The following is a 20,391-nucleotide window of genomic DNA, read 5'->3' as shown; positions in this document are numbered from 1 at the left end:
CTCTCTGCAAGGGGTAACCACAGCTCTAAGGCATCCTAGCGCTCGTTTTGGACAAAGTGCCTAATTCAATTATGGTTAAAGGCGCATTTTTGGGGATTAAGCCTCAACTGGTACTGACGTATTCGGTCAAAGAATCTCCTTAATGCCGCACAGTGTTCTTTCAAGATTCACAGTCCTGTTATTCTGGCCTCACAACAGAGCATTCATCAGTCTTAATGCACAGATTCAGTCAAAAGGAAAAAAAAAAAAACAAACAATTTAAGGAGCTTCAACAGCTCCGTTACAGCAGAATGTTCGTCTCAAAAGTATACCTTTTTTTGAGAAAAAGTATACCTTCTTCATATCAGCTAAATCAGCATGAGAAGAGGATGTAAAGAAACCTTTGGAAAACAAATTGTATATACTGAACAACAAATTTGCCTCACACAGATTTTGAAGGAAAACTCAACAATGGAATAAAAAATTAATATTACATGGATCAGGCTAGGAATTGCCTTTTAATTGCCAACTGCATCTCTGACAGCCAAAAGTAATTTCAGCATGGCATATTTTGCCTCCTTGTCTCATAATTTGAATGATGAGAGGATTTGGTCCTTTCTTTACATGGAGGTCTAGAGAGTGGCGGGTAACTTAAATAGATCACCAGCACATCAGAAATGCTATCGAGTGTATTTTAGTATTTGATCGGCCCATCTAAGCTGCCAGATGCAAACTGCAAAAGGAAGCAAGGATTAAAAAAATATTTGGGGTTTGTTCCTTTCGATCTTTCGCATGATAGGCTAAACACGATGGCGAGACTATCTGAAAGCCATGCTCACCTGTCTGACTATGGGATTTGTGGATGTGGTAAATTCATGAGTCATTCCTTCCCACACTATCCTTCCCTCATAAAGAAACAACAATCTGGCAAAGGAGTTGTTAACCTATACTCAGTATAAGAATGAAAAACCTGTAAAAATTTTGGAAGTCTAAGAAAATGCTATTACCTATCAACAGCTCTTTTTATGGTGCTGTGCTGATGAGTGACAACCACATAGGATGCGATCTTTCCTGGCTTTCCAAGGGCATCCTCTCCTTTCATATGCACAGAGCGGATGAGATCTTCAACTACGGTGGAAGCAATAGGATCAAGTCCTGCTGTGGGTTCATCATACAAGAGCACCTGGTTGAGGAAGAATTTGAGGAAAAGCATACAATACACAGCCTGGTTTCAAAAATGGTTGCTATTTTGGTCTCCTCTTGAAGACAAACACCCACTAAAACTAGGAAATTTTGAACAGCAGCTACATTCTTTTCAAGAACTTGTCTAATCTCAAATCAGCAAGGAATGAGAACAGTGTTTTTTTTCAAAGGTATTGTTGTTCTTCCTTAACAATGACCATTCTAGCAAAGAATGAAATAAATTGTTGCCTAAGAAGACAACCCAAGAGGGGGGGGGGGGGGGGGGGGGGTGAATTGGGTTTTAAGTAATAATTGCAAATTAAAACTTAATGAGTAACTAATTAAAATTATTGCAGGCAGATTAATTAGATTACTAGTTGTAGTGAGTGGAGAAGATGGAAGAGACAATGAACCAATTACAAACACAAGAAGTTTTATAGTGGTTCGGAGCTAACCCTTGCTCCTACGTCCACTCCCCAAGCTTCACTTGGGAATTCACTATAATCTCTAGGATTACAGCCGGTTGTTTTACAAGTTCACAACCCAACTTGTTGTTTTCACGAGATCACAACGACCTCGGTCGGTTTTCACAGGCTCATCGACTAGAACCACCCGATTGTTTTTCCGGGATCACAATCGAACCCTTACACCGTTGGTTTTAACTTCGGCTCACCAACAAACCTCAACAACCTTGATTCAATCCCCTGATTGAATCAAGTAACAAGAAAACAGTTTGTAAAGAGTACAGGGAAAGCTTCTTTAAAAGCAAATATGAACAATATAAATAATGTAGAGTTAGAAGCCCTCAAACAGATTTTGGAAGAGGAAGTAGGGCTCTAAATCTCCTCTTTGAATGCACTGAAGATCTGATGTCAGAGGAGAGCCTTGAATGCGAAGGAAACGTTTGTTGGATGAAGTTCAATGCGCTTTTTCCTTCTTTCTCTTGTATTTACTCTTGAGAGCCTTTGGTAGGTGGAAATCCCTTTTTGTTTGAATGGAATAGCTCCCCTCAGTGTCTACTACTGTTCACTCTAGCTATTTAAGCAGTCCACTTTGAAAACTAGCCGTTAGACACCATTTTATGGCCGTTCTGCACAATCTGCAACTCCTGACAGTGTATCCGTTAGGATCGGAGTCGACTCGCTCGAGCTGGAGTCGACTCGGCTGTTGCTGGAGTCGACTTATGCTTTACTAGAGACGACTCGCCCACTAGTCAGGATTTGAATTAAAGTGCTGTCTCGTTCTGGAGTCGACTCGGCCAACCCTGGAGTCGACTCGCCAATGTCCGGAGATGACTCGGCCCTCTGGAGACGACTCGTTCTCAGGGTTCCAGAGATCTGTTTTTCTGCATTTTTTTCTCGAGTCGACTCGGATCATCTTGGAGTCGATTCGGCTCTCAGAGTCCGAAAACTGTTTCTCTGTGTTTTGAGTTGAACTGCCTCGGAGTCGACTCGCACTTTGTTGGAGTCGACTCGGCTCTCAGAATCCGAAAACTGATCCTCTGTGTTTTGGCTTGAACTGCCTCGGAGTCGACTCGCACCTTGCCGAAGTTGGTTCTCTGCCTTCTAGTCTTGCTTTCCTCTGAGAGTCGACTCGCACTTAACTAGGAGTCGACTCGCCAAACTTCGGAGTCGACTCGTAACCTTCTGGAGTCGACTCGGTTGCAGGGTCTGAAATACATTGTTCTGTCTTTCTTCTGTTACCCTTTGGAGTCGACTCGGAAACATCGGGAGTCGACTCGGAAACCATCGGAGTCGACGCGAACCCTTCTGGAGTCGACTCGCTGACAGGGTCTGAAAATCAACTTTCTGTCTTTCTGTCAGTTCTCAGTCGGAGTCGACTCGTAGTGTACCGGAGTCGACTCGAGCATGTGCCAGAACTTCTGAAACACTTGGAGTCGACTCGTAATCTTCCGGAGTCGACTCGAGCTTCAGACTTTGGTTTAAACTGAGTTCCAAACTTAGCCAAAATGTATTGAACCAAAGCTAGAGACACTTAAGCATAAATTCACAAATATTTGGCTGAAACACTAGATTGAATTCATTAGTATAACATCAGATATACTCAATTGCTTTGAGCTCATCAAAATCAAATAGGGTTATAATCAATCACTCCACATAAATGTATCCAAATTGTGAATCCAGTGGTTTCAAATGCAATATTGAGTGGTGTGTACATTTTCTGTAAGGACGATTGTAACAGTTATTACTGAATCAGTGGTAAGATAGTAAAACAACATGATAACTTAAAAGGGTGTTGGTTTTTAATGCTGAATGTATATCAGGTTATATACTCCATTGTATAACTGAATAATAAAAGAAGCCAATTCTACTCATGGGCATACCTCTGGTTCTACCACCTCCTTTGTGTTATCAAATATCAGAGACCTAGCTAAAGCTACACGTTTTTTCATGCCACCAGACAGTTCAGATGGCAAACGGTCTTCAACTCCCTGCAAAGATAATAATTCAGGAATAGCGCAACTTATGTAACAATATACTGAATTGACCTAGTGGTCAGCAATGTAATCACCAAGACAGAGAACTGAGAAATCATAAAGCATGAAATGATGTGCAAATTGTTAAATATGTCAGAGGAAACTGTTATGTATGGATGCATGGAATGCTCAGTCCTAAGGACTTTGGCAGATACAATACAAGGAGAACAATCGAGACACTGAAGGTGCTAAGCCAGGAATTATTAATGGAATGGCAGTTTATAAAAAGAATTTGGGCCCTAATGAATTAATGCCTCCTGATCATTAACTAATTCTACAAATTCATGGTCGATGGTGGGAAGAGATGCTCATTTGACAAATTATAGTGGACTGTTGAAGTTACAAAAGCTATATGTATAAAACAATGCATGGATTCATCCTGAGCAAGAAGCAAAAGCTGAAACTGAACGATTGTTATTAAATTTGTCAGACATGCCAAAAAAAGAAAAAAAAAAGCATAAAATTAGCCCAGTGACACTGACACAAGATGCAGTGATTTTAAGTATCTAGGGTTCATATACAAGATCCAGCAATTACAAATACGCCACGAATGTTGATGCGATCGTTGAGAACTAAACATGGTTGGTTTGGTGTTTTGCCTTAGATTACATGCCATAAAGAGATGATGACAAAAATATGAGGAATGCTGGAAAATGGATGGACACTAGGATGGGCATGGATCCAATATATCATGGTTCGTTATACCAGCGTGAACTGGATGGTACGGGCCGTACTGTACTGGTTCGGTATCGATATCTGGTATGGATGGTGTACCGATACTTGGTACACCGAAAAGATTCTATACCGTACTGTACTAACATAGTGCTAGTGTGGCACTAGTACGGGGTCCGGTATCGAGATGTCGAATCTTGCAATATATAGTATTTGTGGATATGGTTCAGTCTTCTCCAAAACTCAGGATGTGGACATGGTAATGCATATACTATGCCATGCAACTCACTGATCCATGGAGCAGTTGAATTGATATGCTTGCTTAGAAGATAATTCATATTTCAAGGTCATGAATTTCCACCCAAAATCAGTCTATTCTTTCTCAAAGAGTGAACATCACAAAGAAGGGCACAACTAAAAAGTGTCTAATTATTTCTTTTTTTTAATTCAAAAAAAGGGACACGGTGGTCTCGTTGAATCCAAAATCTAGATGCTTCATAGATATTTCAATGTCCAGAACTGTTGGATAAAGGGTGGTATACATTCCATTTGTATCAAAAAAAGGGTGGTATACATTCTATGAATGAAGACATGATATATAGGCTTCAAAAGGTTCCCATATCTCATACTGTATTTGTACTGCATTTGATGCATTAGTGTAAGCAAACTAGAAAATATTTGCTAATTATTGTCTAATATCATTCACTGTCTGGACATGATATGTCTGTTGCAAAAGAAACAAATTTCCACCCAAAGCTGGAGAATTCCATTAACTTTGCTCCATGTAAAAGACTGATATCTTTGTTCTCAGTTCTTGACAACCAACCAATTAAGAAAATTATCATTTTAAAATATTGAACTCAGTTACCTCTACATGAAAGACCTCATAGAGCATACCATAGACTAAATATAAGCAAAACAATATTGAATTTTTATCTGCTTAAAAATTTTCCTGCTTGTCACTTAATACATAGACACTGAATGTTCTATGTAACTTCATTAAAATTTACTTGACCTCTGCACGTGTCCATAAGAGGAAGCCCTTAGGTCATGGTAAAGCTCAAGGGTCGTAGTAAGTAAAGCAATCAAAGTTTTTCTTCTACTCAGAAAAATTGGAGTTCTTTTTTGTGAAATGGAGAGAATTTTGGGAAAGGGGAACTACATATAGAACCGGTAGTTTCTTTCTAAAAGAGAAAGAGTGCCCCTTGGAAAAGGAAAACCATATGTGAAATAAAATATTGGAATATGAAATGCTCGAGAGAAAAGTGAGTGCATGGTGGGCCTCTGGTATCAGGAAAAATATTAAAATAAGTAGAGTCAAAACTAGGGTGGAGTCTAAATCCCAGAGTTTGATTTATAATAGTAGAGCTGTCACAAGATCAAATACTTCCATTTGAATAAACCTTAATAGATCCCTTGGTCTTTTTTAATAAAAAAAGCTTACAACTTGCATTCTCATATTACAATTGTATGACAATCATACAATTTACATCAGAACTTTGGTTTTGGGTTTTAGATGGTTTGTTATGGTCAAGGGTGCAAGATGCAGGTGAATAACCACTTTTTTCTTGCATCCTCTCTTGTATCTTTAATATTCTTTTTCTCACTAATCTCAAAGGTAAGATTTAACATGAGAAAGTAACTTTAGCCCTATTGATAGAAACATGCATAAATTAGCCTAAATTCACAATTTAATGTACCTTTAGCCCCACTGCTGCCAAATTTTCTGCCACAAGTTCTGCTATCCTATCCTCTGACATCTTGGAATTTTCATACCTAAAGGCGGAGAGGCATATCAGGCAACAAAAACCAGGCAGGATATATGTAGTTATCCAAAAAACTATAATCATCCCTTACAATAGAAAACCAACATTTTCACGGACTGTAAGAGAATCAAAAAGTGCTGCACTCTGAAACACCTGCATTGGTAATTAAATGAGAGCATCAGTTAAAGAGAGGTAACTGATGTTGAGTGGCCATCAATATCTCTCATGTTCAGTAATAACTGAGGATCTGTCTTCAAGAAAATGTTGAAATACAGTGTATATAAAAGCTGATGAGCGGAGCTACAACCTTATGTCTATTGTTTGTTAACAACAAAATGGATGACTTGTACTGTTTATGAGGTTTGTTCGATGGAGTAGAAAGTTAGAAACAAAAAGCAATTTAAAGGAACAGAACAGGTGTACCAAGTGACAACATCTGGTACTTGATCCAGATCTTGTTTATAGAGTCTGTTTTCATTAATAAGCATAGTTAGGGTACATAAAGAAGATATAATTAGATTGTAATTTTGATAAATTATTTTTTAGATAGGTTACTACTTTTACATTAAGTTGCATGAGGCCAGAAGTATCTGCATCTAAACAAAGCAGTTTCAAAACACCATTTTAATGTTACTTAGATGCAATTTGAAAGCTCCTATCACAACTATAACCAAGGTTCGCTGTACCGGTACCGAACCCCGTACCGGTGCCACACTAGCATAGTGTCGATACGGTACGATATGGAGTTTTTTTGGTGTACCGAAGATCAGTACGCCACCTATACTGATACCGGTACCGAACTGATATGGTAGGTATGCCTGGTATTGTCCAGTATGGTATGACATACCATGACTATAACTAAAACATACACATACTTGGGTATAATCTACAAAATAAAGGTCTCAAAAGAAGAAGTCTTTTGCTAAAAATAAGAGGAATTTCTTGAGAAAATGACCACCATAGGGCTAACTGACATGATTCTGCTTAGATTATGCAAACTTGAAGATAACTAGACCAACTCAATTACTTAAAAACAAAAAAGTACCAAGCCAATCCGGAGGCCTGAGATTTCCTCATCACTGACCAAACCATGTCTCTTTCTTCCACAGATAAAAACCTCACCCTGCTAATCATGAAATAAAACACAAAGCGTTAAGCATCCTTGGATGAGAGAGAAAGAGAGAGAGAGAGTTGCAGAAGCCTACTGGCAAGGGAAAACAAATATAGCATCAAATTTATTACCTTGTCTGGGGCTAAAAGCCCGGCCATTATCTTGAGCACCGTTGATTTGCCAGTGCCTGAAGGGCCTACAATCCCAACAGCTTCACCATGCCTAATCTGAATTAAAAAAGACTAGTGAGCAACTCATAACATAATTTTAGTTCCAAAAACATTCCAAGTTTACAAGCTAAATTATTATTAAAGGAGTATGTGAAAATAGCAAGCCAAACTTAATGAATATGAAAATGGTGCACAAGATGCTCAAAACTCTGGGCTACTTGGTCCAGGAAGAAGAAGTTAACAATAATCTCCAAAAACTTTATAGGGGGGGGTGAAAAAAACTTTGTAGGGGGCTAAAAAATAAAGCGAAGCATGTTGACCCAACTTATTACCAGAATAAAAAAAAAGATGCATATGAAGTAGAAAACAAAACAAACAACACCATTTAGAATTGAACTCCTAAACTCAAAGGAAGGTAGCAAATATGTACTTGGAAGAAACCTCTGATGAATCATCCATATACATCATTTTTTTAGGAGAAATCAATATGCAACATAAACATTGCCCGAACTAGAAAAATAGAGAAGACAGGAACTATCAGAGCACGTTTGACATCTGTTTGCAAAACCCTATCCAAATAAGTGAATAGCTGAATACATGACAGAGCCTATAATGCAATTATCACGGGATGATGTCAGCACATCCAGTATAGGAAAAGAAGTAAAAAAGAAGCATGATCAGATGCTGGCTCGAACAAGCTCGGGTAGATTACAACCTACCTACAACGATGTTGTATACAAATTAAGTAGCAAAGCATGAAGAGCAGATTAGCTAATATTTGTAGCAAAATAAGTCTGGATGTGCTACTTATAAAGAAATCATCACTGAAAATGTACATGATACAAAGAAGCAGACAAAATTTACCTTGAAGCTCACACCTCTCAATATTTGCTTGTCCCCGAAGGATTTGTGGACATCTCTGCACTCGATAAGAATGTCATGTTCATCCCTGACATCATTACCCACTCCCAAATTCTTGGAGATGGATGAATTCTAACAAGATAAGCCATAGAAGTCATTAAATAAGAAAAATTAATGGCAGATAAGATGGAACATAGACAATAATTAAGTCTTAAATTCCTACGCCATTGAGAGTCATTGATCGAAACACCAAGCACATGACATTATGTAGGTAACCAGTTCAATAAAATTTATCAAGTACAGCGGGATTACGAGAATAGGATAATGAGGGTGATCTTTTCTGATGATATGAAGTGCTTGAGTTTTGAGCATGTGCAATCGGCTGTTTTGTCATTGCCTCTGCCTTTAGCTTTGACAAGCAATCCTTGCAGCTATTTTTTGACCTTAATGCTCTTACACGAGTGCAAAAGAATGACTGAAAAGGTTAAGCAGGAATAGGGACCTGACTAGGTATACAACTTGAGTGGATGGAGAAGAAGAATCCGCAGTTAAACAGATGGTGCCAGGCTAGTTAATTATGATTACCACTACAGGTATAGCAAGAAAATATCATGAAAGAATTATAATGGTCTCAGACCCCACGCTGGCTTTGGCAAACAGATAGGTGATGGACATTTGTGGCCTGTTAGGTCTAACGAAGAACACTTTGCGGGCATTCTTCATTAGTTGGTGGCCTATTTCGTCTCGAGGCTTTAATCCGTGAATCTAATGCGATAGATTGATTCAACGGATGGCTGGGCCAATTCGATCTCATAAAAATCCAACTGAACCTGCTTGGATGAGAAACAATTCGCAGGAACATCCAGTGGAGCCTAAAGAAATTAACCCAACGAAAAGAACAGATTGGGGGGAGGGATTTTTTACATAGGTATCGAGGGAAGGAGGGCCGTCGCCCCAATTCCGCGGAGGGGCGGTGCAGGCGCAGAGGATCTTCCTCCCACGATCCCAGCACGAACCGCCCCACCTCCTCCTGACGCTGCTGCTGGGAATGAGAGGTTTCTGATGCCCCCGGAGACCGGTGGAGGGAGAGCTCCGCAAGCTGGCCCATAAGACCGTACTGCTCGACATGTCCGTGCGGGAGCCGGAGCCGGAGCCGGAACCGGGAAAGACTGATGAAAATGATGATGACGTTCCGCCCGCGATTATAATCTGGCGAACAGAGGGAGAGAGCATAGGTTCTCTTGGAGATCTCCGCGCCGATGGTGATGCATTGCACCCCCAACAAGGAAGGAGAGAAGTAGATTCGGGCACCAACCTTTTGACGGAAAGAAAAGAGGAGGGGGGGGTTGCGAATTCGCGCAGCGAGAAAACGTGCCCGCTGGCTTGGATTGCGAGGAGGGTGCAATTGAACGCTTGCGTGCGTTCGATTCAGACCGATACCTCTCCCTCGTCGGCTATCAGAAAAAGTGTAAAAGCCCCCCAGCCAGGAGGAAAGTCACACGTCCGGGAGGACGGACGGACGATGTGGTTTGAAGATGGATGGGGCACAGGAGATATTTTATCCAACGTGGCGTGCACCACGTGTTGCATATAGTTTGGCCCCCTTTTTTTTTTTTTTTTTTTTGACCGATGTTTAACGTCTAACCCTTCTATTGAACAACCGATCAGCTATACATTAATATTCTATTATAAGGAGTAGAAAGAAAAAGTAGATCGGGCCAATCCAAGATTAAATATGTTCCAAGCTTTTTTTTAACTCTGTACCGAAATGATTTAACTGTGTGCAGGGCCGGCTCGGGCCTTAGGCGACTGAGGCGGTCGCCTAAGGCCCCCAGCTCATGGAAGGCCCCACTCTGCCCATGGACTCGTGGAGATCTTTTTGTTTTTTTTTTTGCCTGCATGGCTGCACAGCTTTGAGCTTTCCCATCTAAAAGCTAGAAGGGTGATGGGCGACGGCTACGCAGCTACAGTGCGTCCCCATCTCCCCGACGACAGACAACTGAGACAGGCTACGGCCTGGGCGACGGGCATGGCTACGACCTACGACAGCTGAGACAGGCAACGGGCATTTCCTCCCCGGCTCCCCTCTTCTCTCCCCCCTTCTCCACCGGTGCCTTTTTTTTTGCTGAACGGCAGACTCGGCTTCTTTAGTTCTCCTCTCCGGCTGTCCCCCCAGTGCTTCTTCACTTCACTTTGCCGTCCTCGGCTCCTCCGACCTCCAGCCTCCGGCTTCGGGCTCCGGCCTCCGGCTCCTCGGCTCCGCTCTAGCCTCTAAACCTCTAAAGGCCCCCGTCCTCCTCGGCTCCTCCTCCAGCTCCAAGAAGGCAAGAACCCGTCGACGGCTTGAGGCTCGACCGCCCCTGCTCTGGACTCTGGAGTCCGGATCTCCTCTCCAACTCTGCTCGCCGTCCTCGGCTCCTCCGACCTCCAACCTCCAGCCTCCGGCCTCCAGCTCCCCGGCTCCGCTCTAGCCTCAACTTCTAAAGGCCACTATCCTCCTTGGCTCCTCCTCCAGCTCTAAGAAGGCAAGAACCCGTCGACGGCTTGAGGCTCGACCGCCCCTGCTCTGGACTCTGGAGTCCGGATCTCCTCTCCAGCTCTCCTCCTCACCGTCCTCGGCTCCTCCGACCTCCGGGCTCCGCCGCTCTGCGGCTCTAGCCTCGTCAGCTCTGCTTCAAAGTCCACGGACCACCGTCCTCCGTTAGCATCCCAATTCCCAAGCAGGGCCACAATGGTGAGCCTATCTATTGACTAATCACTAATGTCTATTGAGTCTATTTCACATGTAGTTAAATGTTTTGGGCCGCCCCTGTTACATGGTATTCGTTATTTTATTTGTCAGAGGATTCTTGACTATTTACATGGCTTATCTTATGGAGTTTTTCTCTAAGTTGTTGTTATTGGCTTATTGCATTTAATGTTATACAATAATAGAAAAAGCTAAGGAAATAAATGGCCAACTGATTAATTTTTTGGTCCAATTGATTTTGATTTAGTCAAGTTAGAGACACTACAATTGATTTTTTTTTGTCCAATTGTAGGTTGGTTGTGACTTCGGCGGTTCGGCCTCTTCTTGCCGTCGAGTTCGGCACTATTCGGTCTCTTCTCCCCATCAAGTTCGGCACTACTTATCGGGACCTGAGTTTGTTTTTTTTTGACACAATCAAATTTTATCATTTTCAACTTTTTTATATTTTAATTTGTTTGTGGTGTTTTTTTAATTGCTTTGTTTGATAATATTATTTTTAGATTAAAATGTTTAATAGAAAATATGAATATGGGTATGAAAAACTCAAAAAGAAAAAAAAAATCGATAAACTCATTCAATCTCAAAAAGGAGCTCTAGATAGATTGTTGTCACAAACAAGGAAAAAACCACATCAAATTCAACTCAGGAATTAGCAACAGAGCATGCACCCGAAATAGAGTTAGAAAATGACATAAAAAGAATGAAACAAAATGAGATAGACAACCAAATTCATAAATAAAATTTTAAAGTATTTTACACTTATTAAATTTTTTAATTATTAAAAAAAAAAGGCCTCCCTTAGTGAGTTCGCCTTAGGCCTCCAAATGTTTTGGGCCGCCCCTGACTGTGTGACAGGCTAGATTAAATGTGTTTCAAACGTACTTAGTTATATATCAAGATAATTTAATTCATTTTATTTCTATATATTTTTATTGCAGTATTTTATTCATTTTGTAGATGATAGATACAATCAATCAAGATCTTAAATGGTGTTTTCAATTATTCTCAATTTAGTTAAGTACAAATCAGGTTCAAGCTAAGTTTTGAATCGAGTTTAATTCAAAGTTGAGCTGAGCCTGATTCAAGCTCAAATTAATTTGATTATCAGGCTAACAAATTAGAGTCATGTTTGGCTCGTTTTAAAATTAAACTCGAATTTAGCTCCAGACAATATTTAATAAAACTAACTTAATCTTATAGCTTAAATTTGAAATTAATTTCAAATTTAACTTGATCATGCTCGGCTCTGACACCTATAGCTCCTCAAACCTGTCCAAAATTCAAATAAGCCTTTTGTTCTATATATGGCATGGATTTGGATTAGGCATCTAGCCTTAGTCACTTGTCAAGGATGATTTTGCTCTAAAGAGATAAATTAATATTCTCTAAATGTTTAGTTTGGCTTGTTATTTGCTACCAACAAGCTATTTTTGTTTGAAAAAGATGAAAGTTAATTACTATATTATATTTTGTAATTGTAAGAGAAATAACTACAGCATCATTATGAGGAGTCTGAACTCCTCCTATATCGGTATCGGAGAAAGTGATGACATCTTTCGTGCGCTGTCTCTTCAGGGCAGTTTTGACTTCCTGGAGAGCTCGACCACCCAAGGCACTTGGGACCTCGGAAGGTTCACCAGTGATGGTATTGATGACGCCTGCTGTCAGATGATTGTCGATTAGCTTTGGGGGTGGCAGACCAAAGGCTGAAGCGGGCACCCTCGATCCTTCTGAGTGCACACATACTGGTCCAGCTGCCCACACCGAATGAGTGCCTCAATTTCATCTTTGAGTTGGATGCACTCTTCGGTATGGTCTCGATGGAAGTGGTAGTACTTCTTCTTGTCTCTCTTAGTCGCTGAGGCTTTCATTTGATGCAGAGGACGGAGGTAGCCTCGACCCTCGGTCTCCATAAGAATCTCAGTCCTCGGCACAGTGAGAGAAATGTATCTTTCGAACTTTAGAGAAGGGCTCTTGGGTTGTTACAAGCTCCTTTCATGCCAAGGTAAAACACTCCTTGGCTCTTCTCATTTCTCGTGCCTCCTCTTGGCTCCTCAGCCCTTAGGAAGGTCTCCTGTCAACGGACTCGTGATGGAAGGCCATGGCCTCCTCCGCATTGGCGTACTTATCTGCCTGTGCCATTATTTAGGTAAAGTCAGTAGGGGAGCACTTTTCCAAAAAAGAAGAAGAAGTGTGATGGTTGTAAGCCACTCTTCATTGTTGATATTGCGACCGACTGATCTAAGTCGTAGACCTCCAACATCGCCGCATTGAAGCGGCTGACATGGTTCCTGAGGAACTCTTTCTCCTTTTGTTTGACGTCGAGATGCGCGTCCAAATTGTGGCGCCGTCTTCAATTGGAGATAAAATGTGCCGCAAAAAGGTGGGCGAGCTGCTCAAAAGAGTAGATAGATTCAGGCCAAATTCCGAGAACCAAAATCGAGCCGCTTTGCGAAGAGTTTCGGAGAAGGCCTTGCAAAGCACAACATCAGTGGCTCTGTGCAGCATCATAAGGGCCTTGAAACTCTTTAGGTGATTCAGAGAATTCGAGGTGCCATCGTATGACTCTACTTAGGGCATCTTGAACTCAGGTGAAATTGGTTTCTTCATAATCTGCCGAAAAAAGAAGGCTTAAAGGAGAAATTGAGATTGTTGTTCGCCCTTAGAGCCTATCCCTTAAGGGCTTGAATCTGGACCTCCATTTTCTCGATTCTCCTATCGAGGTCGGTATCTCACTGGGGCTCCATGTGGTGAGGAGGCAAAAGGCTTAGAGTGGAGTTCTTACCAGAATGGGGGCTTGGAGTGCATAGTTTTCCATCTTGACCAAGATTGCTCCACTAAGTGCGTCGACTCTAGCAAGACCGCTCGAGATCTCGACATGAGAGTAATGACTGACCAAGCGCATGTGGTGTGTCGACGACTAAGAGTGGTGGTTGTACTGACCGAATTCTGGCCGAATCAGTTTCCATTGTGCTACTGCCTGATACATGCCCTAGACCACTGCGGTTAGTGACTGCACCTGTTGAATGAGCACGTTGAACTGCTCATTACCCACAGGCATGGTGGATTGTTCCGACGGAGCAAATTTTGGGCTCTACAATAACCCTCGGGAGGTTAGAGTGTAGCATTGCGAAGTATGCAATGCATCGCGGGCTCCTCGTGACCTCATGTTGGTGGTTTCTTTCTTCGTTTGATACATATGTAGCTAGGGGGAACCCTTCCTCTGGCATCAATTTGTTGTCGTTGAATCATAGACCAAGGTCGGAGTGCAGTCCGGGATGACTTTGAGTTGGTTGGAACTGAGTTGGATTAAGTGGCCGAGGTGTCGGGGTTTGAACTCCTCCAGAGATGTTTTGCAAGAAGTCCACTTGCTGGAGAGTTTTTGGTGGGAGACCTTCGATGCCTAAGTCAGAATATTGAGGCAACAATATGGAAGGAAGAAATTTCAGCAGAGTGTAGTTTCCTGTGAATAATATTGCATACCTGGGCTTCTCTAGATTGCCCCTTTGTATAGGAAAGTTTATTTTGTCGTTTATCTAGGTCGTTGTAATGTGCGCCAGTCGCCAGGCAATGACCACTAGTACAGCTACGGCGTGGGCGGCGTACGATATTGATTGCACGCCCAATGTAGTACTGCCACATCGGCTAGCTGTTGACATAACGGCCGATTGCTAGGACTGTCAATTTTTGTTGATACATGTCGATTGGCTTTCCGGCCAGAAACGAACTTGCTCGCATCGATTGGTTTGACTCTTTGCTAGGATCGACGTTGTTTATCTCGACCTGTATTAGAGATCAATCTGGCCTGAGATCGAGGTATCTAGTATTTTCTCCATAAGAATATATATGCGTAAAAGCCCCTGCAAAAAATGGAATCTTGCTCTTGTTCCTCTCCTCTAAACTGGCATTGATTAAGGACTGGACAGGCCCGTCCAAGCTTATCCCACCCAAACAGGAAAAGGGCCGTGCGCGCGCGCATGAGCGCGTGCACTGATTTTCGGTTTAACCTTGATCCGTGGCTAGCGAGGCCAAAGCCCAATCGGCATGATGAGAACAAAGCATCCTCACCGTATCGAAGCAGACGAATTTGCGAGCGGCCTCTTCGATGAGGTCGCTTCAATCCAGCATCGGAATCTCCTCCGCCGCCCTCTAACCAGACCTCCGACAGCTGCTATAACAGCCCATCCCCTGCCCACCTCCTTCCCCACCCACGTTGGGAGCCGCCAACCACAAAAATCGAATAGTTCATGATGGCAAGTGATTACCGCCGGGACGCCGTGATCGACATCACGGGGCCGCCTCCAAGCTTCACAGGCGGGCTCGAGTTTGCCGGGGTGACCTACAGCGTGACCAAGAAGCAGGAGGTGGACGGGAAGTCGGTGTCGCAGGAGGTGGACCTGCTGCACCGCATCACCGGGTACGCCCCCAAGAGGTGCGTCACCGCCGTGATGGGGCCGAGCGGCGCCGGCAAGTCCACCTTCCTCGATGCGCTCGCCGGCCGGATCGCGAGTGGGAGCCTCAAGGGGCGGGTGTCTCTGGACGGCGCGGAGATGAGCCCCAGCCTGATCAAGCGCAGCTCCGCCTACATCATGCAGGACGACCGCCTCTTCCCCATGCTTACCGTCTACGAGACGCTCATGTTCGCCGCCGACTTCCGCCTCGGCTCCATCTCTCGCGCCGACAAGAAGCAGAGGGTGGAGAAGCTCATCGAGCAGCTCGGATTGACGGTACGGAATGTCGGTTGGAGTTTTACTTGTTATATGAGATTAGAGTTCCCATTTTCATTTTTTGTTTTTGTTTTTTGCTAAAGTTCCCGTTTTCATGCACGCGTAAGAGTAAGAGAGAGACATTGGTACTGCAATTGCATATACATGGCCGAGGGTTGCCTTTTTTGGGCATTTTCCTCCGAAAGCAGTCGACGATAAAGGTGTAAATAAGCATCTAATTGAACTGCACTGCAATGTACATTACTGCAGTCGTCGAGAAACACACGCATTGGGGACGAGGGCATGCGAGGGGTGTCGGGTGGGGAGCGCCGGCGAGTGTCCATAGGGGTGGACATCATCCACGGGCCACCACTGCTGTTCCTGGATGAGCCCACATCGGGGCTGGATTCTACCAGTGCCCACAGCGTGATCGAGCGGGTGTACCACATTGCGCGCGCCGGGAGCACCGTCATCCTCACCATCCACCAGCCCTCATACCGCATCCAGATGTTGTTGGACCATCTCATCATCCTGGCCCGTGGCCAGCTCATGTTCATGGGCGCCCCCAAGGACGTGGCCGGCCACCTCGGCCGCATGGGACGCAAGGTCCCTACGGGCGAGAATTCCATCGAGCACCTTTTGGACGTCATTCAAGAGTACGACCAGTCCGAAGTCGGGGTCACGGCCCTAGCTCAGTTCTGCCTCACTGGGCTCAAGCCGCCGCGTGTCTCTAGCAAGGGGGACCAGCACTCAGTCTCCACGGTCCCACCCACGCCAGTCGTGGCGGGGCACCATCATCGAGGACTAGGAGGAGCCTTGGGCGCCGTGGAACGGTTGGGTGGGAAGCAGGGCGGGATGGAAGAGTTCGATCATAGCGTGAGGAGCGCTTCCTCCAGGTCACCATGGAGCGGCAGCCAGAGCGGCATCATGGAGACGCTCAAATTTACGCCCTCTCGCCATCGAAGGGACTATCATCACCAAAGGGGATCCAACAATCCTCCAAGGTACATAACGATCCATCGATCTCATTGTTTTGCCGCTCCTGCTGTTGCTCATGCTTCGGATTCTTGCAGTTATCGGTCTGTTTATGTCTATCTTCCATCTATTTATTTATCTTTCTAGCCATCTACACCAATTTATTTATATATTAAAAGAGACAAGGCGAGAAAGGTATCTGCTTCTTTTGACTCTAAAATCAATAATGTAATATCGTAATCGGGACATTTCATTGAAAGATGCCAACATGAGATTATGGAAGCATCAACAACCTGATAGTTGACATTTCACTTGAAGATTCATATATTGATCTTTTTTTAAACCATACATCACAGGTAAAAATAAATATTTCAAATTAATTAAATATTAAAATAATTTTTACGATGATTTAAATATCAAAATTGAATTATATATATATATATGTAGCCCCTTCATTTAAATATTTTATAATGTATTTCAGCATGCTAGCCAGTACCATGAAAATTATTTATATTTGTGTCTATATAATGTATACAAAATATATAATTAATTTTATATCAACAAGGGAGATTGTAACCATCTTGCAAAATATCTGATTTTTCATTTCTAGATATTTTTACTAACATAAATCATCATCAATGGTATGGATCTTTGATTCAGATATTCTAATATTGATTTTGAACTTAAAAAGAGTGGATACTTTTTTTTTCTCAAGAGAAATGTTATAGTCCTTATTAAACTATCCCATAGTTATATGCATGTATGTATGTATATATATATATATACACACTTACGTATGCATGTGTATATGTATATATATATCTATATATATATGTGTTTCTCTTTCTCTCTCTCTCTCTCTCTCTCACTCCATATATATATATATATATATATGAAGAGAGGGTGAGATTTTGAGTTGGGTTCCATTGATTCAGTTTGAAGTTGGATCCAATCAAGTGAAATTGGAAGATGGTGATTTCACACCGTTGACATTGAATGTGGTGTATTATCTATAAATATATAAATATTATACAACTTAATTAGAGACCGTTGGTATATGGATCAAGTTGTCAAAAACAAAAAAGTTTAAATAAATTAGGCATAGTGGTTTGTTTGACTATTTGATTTTTAGACTAGCCATATGCAAATCATATGATTTTTTATTTATAAGTAGTTTGAAGATAGTAAGCCAAATTAAGTGGCACGGATTATCGGTGCTTGATCCTTACCTTTTTGATTTCACCTGGCCACAACATGCTTGAGATTTGCTTGACCGGATATCAGTGCACCTCTCTCTTTCCCTCTCCACACGCGTATATAAGATGAAAAGTTGATGGATGATGAATAAATTAACGCCTCCTCCTCCCCTCGATGTTGTTATTGATTATTGTAGCCTGTCTCCGGGGTGTTATACCTACTCAAATGAGATCCTGCCCGGCACGCCGACACCCCACAGCAGTGACTACACAGTGAATGAGGGTGACTACTTGACCCCAAACATTCTAGGGGGCGCGCCCACCGAACAGGTTGGTCTTATGGGACTTGGCCCCAATTTCGCGAACTCGTACCTGGTAGAGGTGTGGGTGCTAATGCGACGCAACTTGACCAACATCTGGCGCACCCCGGAGCTGTTCTTGTCTCGACAAATGGTGCTGACGGTGATGGGGTCGATGATGGCCACCATGTTCCTACACCCCAAGGACAACCCTCAGGGCATCACTAATCGCCTCAGCTTCTTCATCTTCACCGTCTGCCTCTTTTTCTTCTCATCCAATGATGCTGTCCCGGCGTTCATCCAGGAGCGCTACATTTTCATTCGCGAGACCTCTCACAATACCTACCGTGCTTCCTCTTACACCATTGCTGGCCTCGTCACCTACCTCCCCTTCCTCCTCGTCCAGGCCGCCACTTACGCCTTCATCGTTTGGTTTGCCCTCCGCCTTCATGGTAGCTTCTACTACTTCCTCCTCGTGCTCTATGTCTCGTTGCTTGCCACCAACTCCTTCGTCATCTTCGTTAGTTCTATCGTCCCCAACTTCATCCTTGGCTATGCCTCCGTCATTGCATTCACTGCCCTCTTCTTTCTCTTCTGTGGCTACTTCCTTAGCAGCCAGGCCATCCCCCGAGGGTGGAAGTGGATGAACACCATCTCCACCATGAAATACCCTTATGAGGGCTTGCTGATGAACGAGTTTGTCAAGCACCGCATCTTCTCGACGGATCCCTCAACGGGGCTCACTGTGACCGGGGGGGACATCCTACGCGAAATGTCCGTTAGTCTGGAGGAGTCGGCCAAGTGGAAAATGGTGCTTTACCTCTTGGGGTGGGCGGTGTTCTATCGCATCCTCTTCTATCTCATCCTCCGATTTGCATCCAAGAATCAGAGATCATAGCATGCTAGTATGATGTATGACGACGACGACGACGATTACTCATGTATGCAATCTACATATATGGTTTATTTGATATATTTGATCAATATCGCCGGCAACGGCCCGCAAGTCGTTACTAATTAATTCAAACCATTTCTCTTCATTTATTTAATGCACACTCTACCAATGATGTGTCTGCGGGCAATGTTATAATCATATTAACGAAGCATGGTCTAGCTAATTTCTTTTTGGTAAATTGGATAAATTAACCGGTGCAAGTATATATACATCCAAGGGAATTATAAAAAAAATTAAAAAATTGAACAGAAAGATTTGTCAAAGAATCCCATAGCGTAGTTTTAGTGCAATCGACAATATAGCTCGTGATCTAATCAGCACACTATCAACTTTTCTATAGATATGTGATTTCTCAATAGACAGTTGTGCATGCATCATACGTTAGCAATCATAAAGAAGAGGATGAATTCTAATAGAAATTGGATTTGAAAGTTATTTAATAATTGTTAAGAAATCTCTCTTTAAATAAATGCTAGAAGCCTTCAACTTCTGCAAAGTATAAATCAATCTCTCCCATGCCATTCGTAATTCCGCCATCGGCGCCGCTATAGTATCAAAAACTTTGATACCTTCAGCAGCTAAGAATTCTAGTATCATTTTTTGTAACAAAATCTGGTTCACCAAAAAAACTTCTCTTTATTATACTGCTATCGAAGTTAACCTTTAAGGAAGGAATAGGACAAAGGTATAACTAATCCAAACACCATCTCAACTCTTGCATAAGCTTGCGCAGAATATTATTTGGCATTATTTTGGCGAAACTATCAACTTGGTGGGAGATTGTGAGTTTTGTCTCGGTGAAACCGTTGATTTTATCGAGATGGATCCCGATCAATAAATAAATCGGCTGCCCTATCAGTGCTTTGACGTCACTTAATACATCATTACCTCGAAGTAATTTATATTATCTGATGGCAAAATGAATCGTAAAGAATAATTAAAAATAATCAAATGGTTAGAACTTCATTTTCGGACCTAATTACTTGGTCAATCATAATTCATCGAATGTAAGCCTAGTTGTCAGGTTTAGGACAACCATAAACCCAGCAAGACGTGGCCATTTTTATGTGGTCGCGGAGGATCCGTCAAGATGACATGCATTTGGCCGGACCAGAGTCGTTCTAAAACGAAGAACGCAAGCCGTTTAGCGGTCGGTTCTCATCTGCGCGCCCGGCACCGGAATGGTAGGTAGCCTGCCGCGAGCGCGCATGCAGGAAAGGACCAGAGCGGAGAGCGTCACAATAACTGTGAATCAATGCGTGCTATAATGATG

At 42.7% G+C, this 20,391-nt stretch overlaps 2 protein-coding genes across 4 annotated transcripts; one reads left to right on the top strand and one right to left on the bottom strand.

The window, feature by feature from the left end:
* Positions 1-371: 371 nt before the first annotated feature.
* Positions 372-9,751, bottom strand: LOC103696472 (protein TRIGALACTOSYLDIACYLGLYCEROL 3, chloroplastic-like). Of its 3 annotated transcripts, XM_039122104.1 has the most exons (11): positions 9,554-9,751; positions 9,163-9,447; positions 8,242-8,370; positions 7,339-7,434; positions 7,142-7,222; positions 6,188-6,249; positions 6,031-6,106; positions 3,506-3,613; positions 987-1,162; positions 819-903; positions 372-712 (listed from the first exon to the last, which is right to left on the bottom strand). In XM_039122104.1, the coding sequence occupies exons 2-11, from the start codon at positions 9,364-9,366 to the stop codon at positions 674-676; spliced, it is 1,056 nt and encodes a 351-aa protein (XP_038978032.1). In that variant the 5' UTR covers positions 9,367-9,447; positions 9,554-9,751; the 3' UTR covers positions 372-673. The 3 variants fall into 3 exon arrangements, with proteins under 3 accessions (XP_038978032.1, XP_038978030.1, XP_038978031.1); XM_039122102.1 differs by having other exon boundaries at positions 9,163-9,751; XM_039122103.1 differs by having other exon boundaries at positions 7,142-7,219; positions 9,163-9,751.
* A 5,190-nt stretch (positions 9,752-14,941) lies between these two features.
* Positions 14,942-19,212, top strand: LOC103696478 (ABC transporter G family member STR2-like). Its single transcript, XM_039122110.1, has 3 exons — positions 14,942-15,714; positions 15,964-16,697; positions 18,062-19,212. Exons 1-3 carry the CDS (start codon positions 15,235-15,237, stop codon positions 19,059-19,061), a joined length of 2,214 nt encoding a protein of 737 aa, XP_038978038.1. The 5' UTR covers positions 14,942-15,234; the 3' UTR covers positions 19,062-19,212.
* The last annotated feature ends 1,179 nt before the right edge of the window (positions 19,213-20,391 follow it).

The sequence above is a fragment of the Phoenix dactylifera genome, unplaced genomic scaffold (genome assembly GCF_009389715.1).
Source record: "Phoenix dactylifera cultivar Barhee BC4 unplaced genomic scaffold, palm_55x_up_171113_PBpolish2nd_filt_p 001366F, whole genome shotgun sequence".
Lineage (NCBI taxonomy): Eukaryota > Viridiplantae > Streptophyta > Magnoliopsida > Arecales > Arecaceae > Phoenix > Phoenix dactylifera.
The sequence above is the reverse complement of the archived record's forward strand: the minus strand, read 5'-3'. Positions and strand labels throughout refer to the sequence as shown.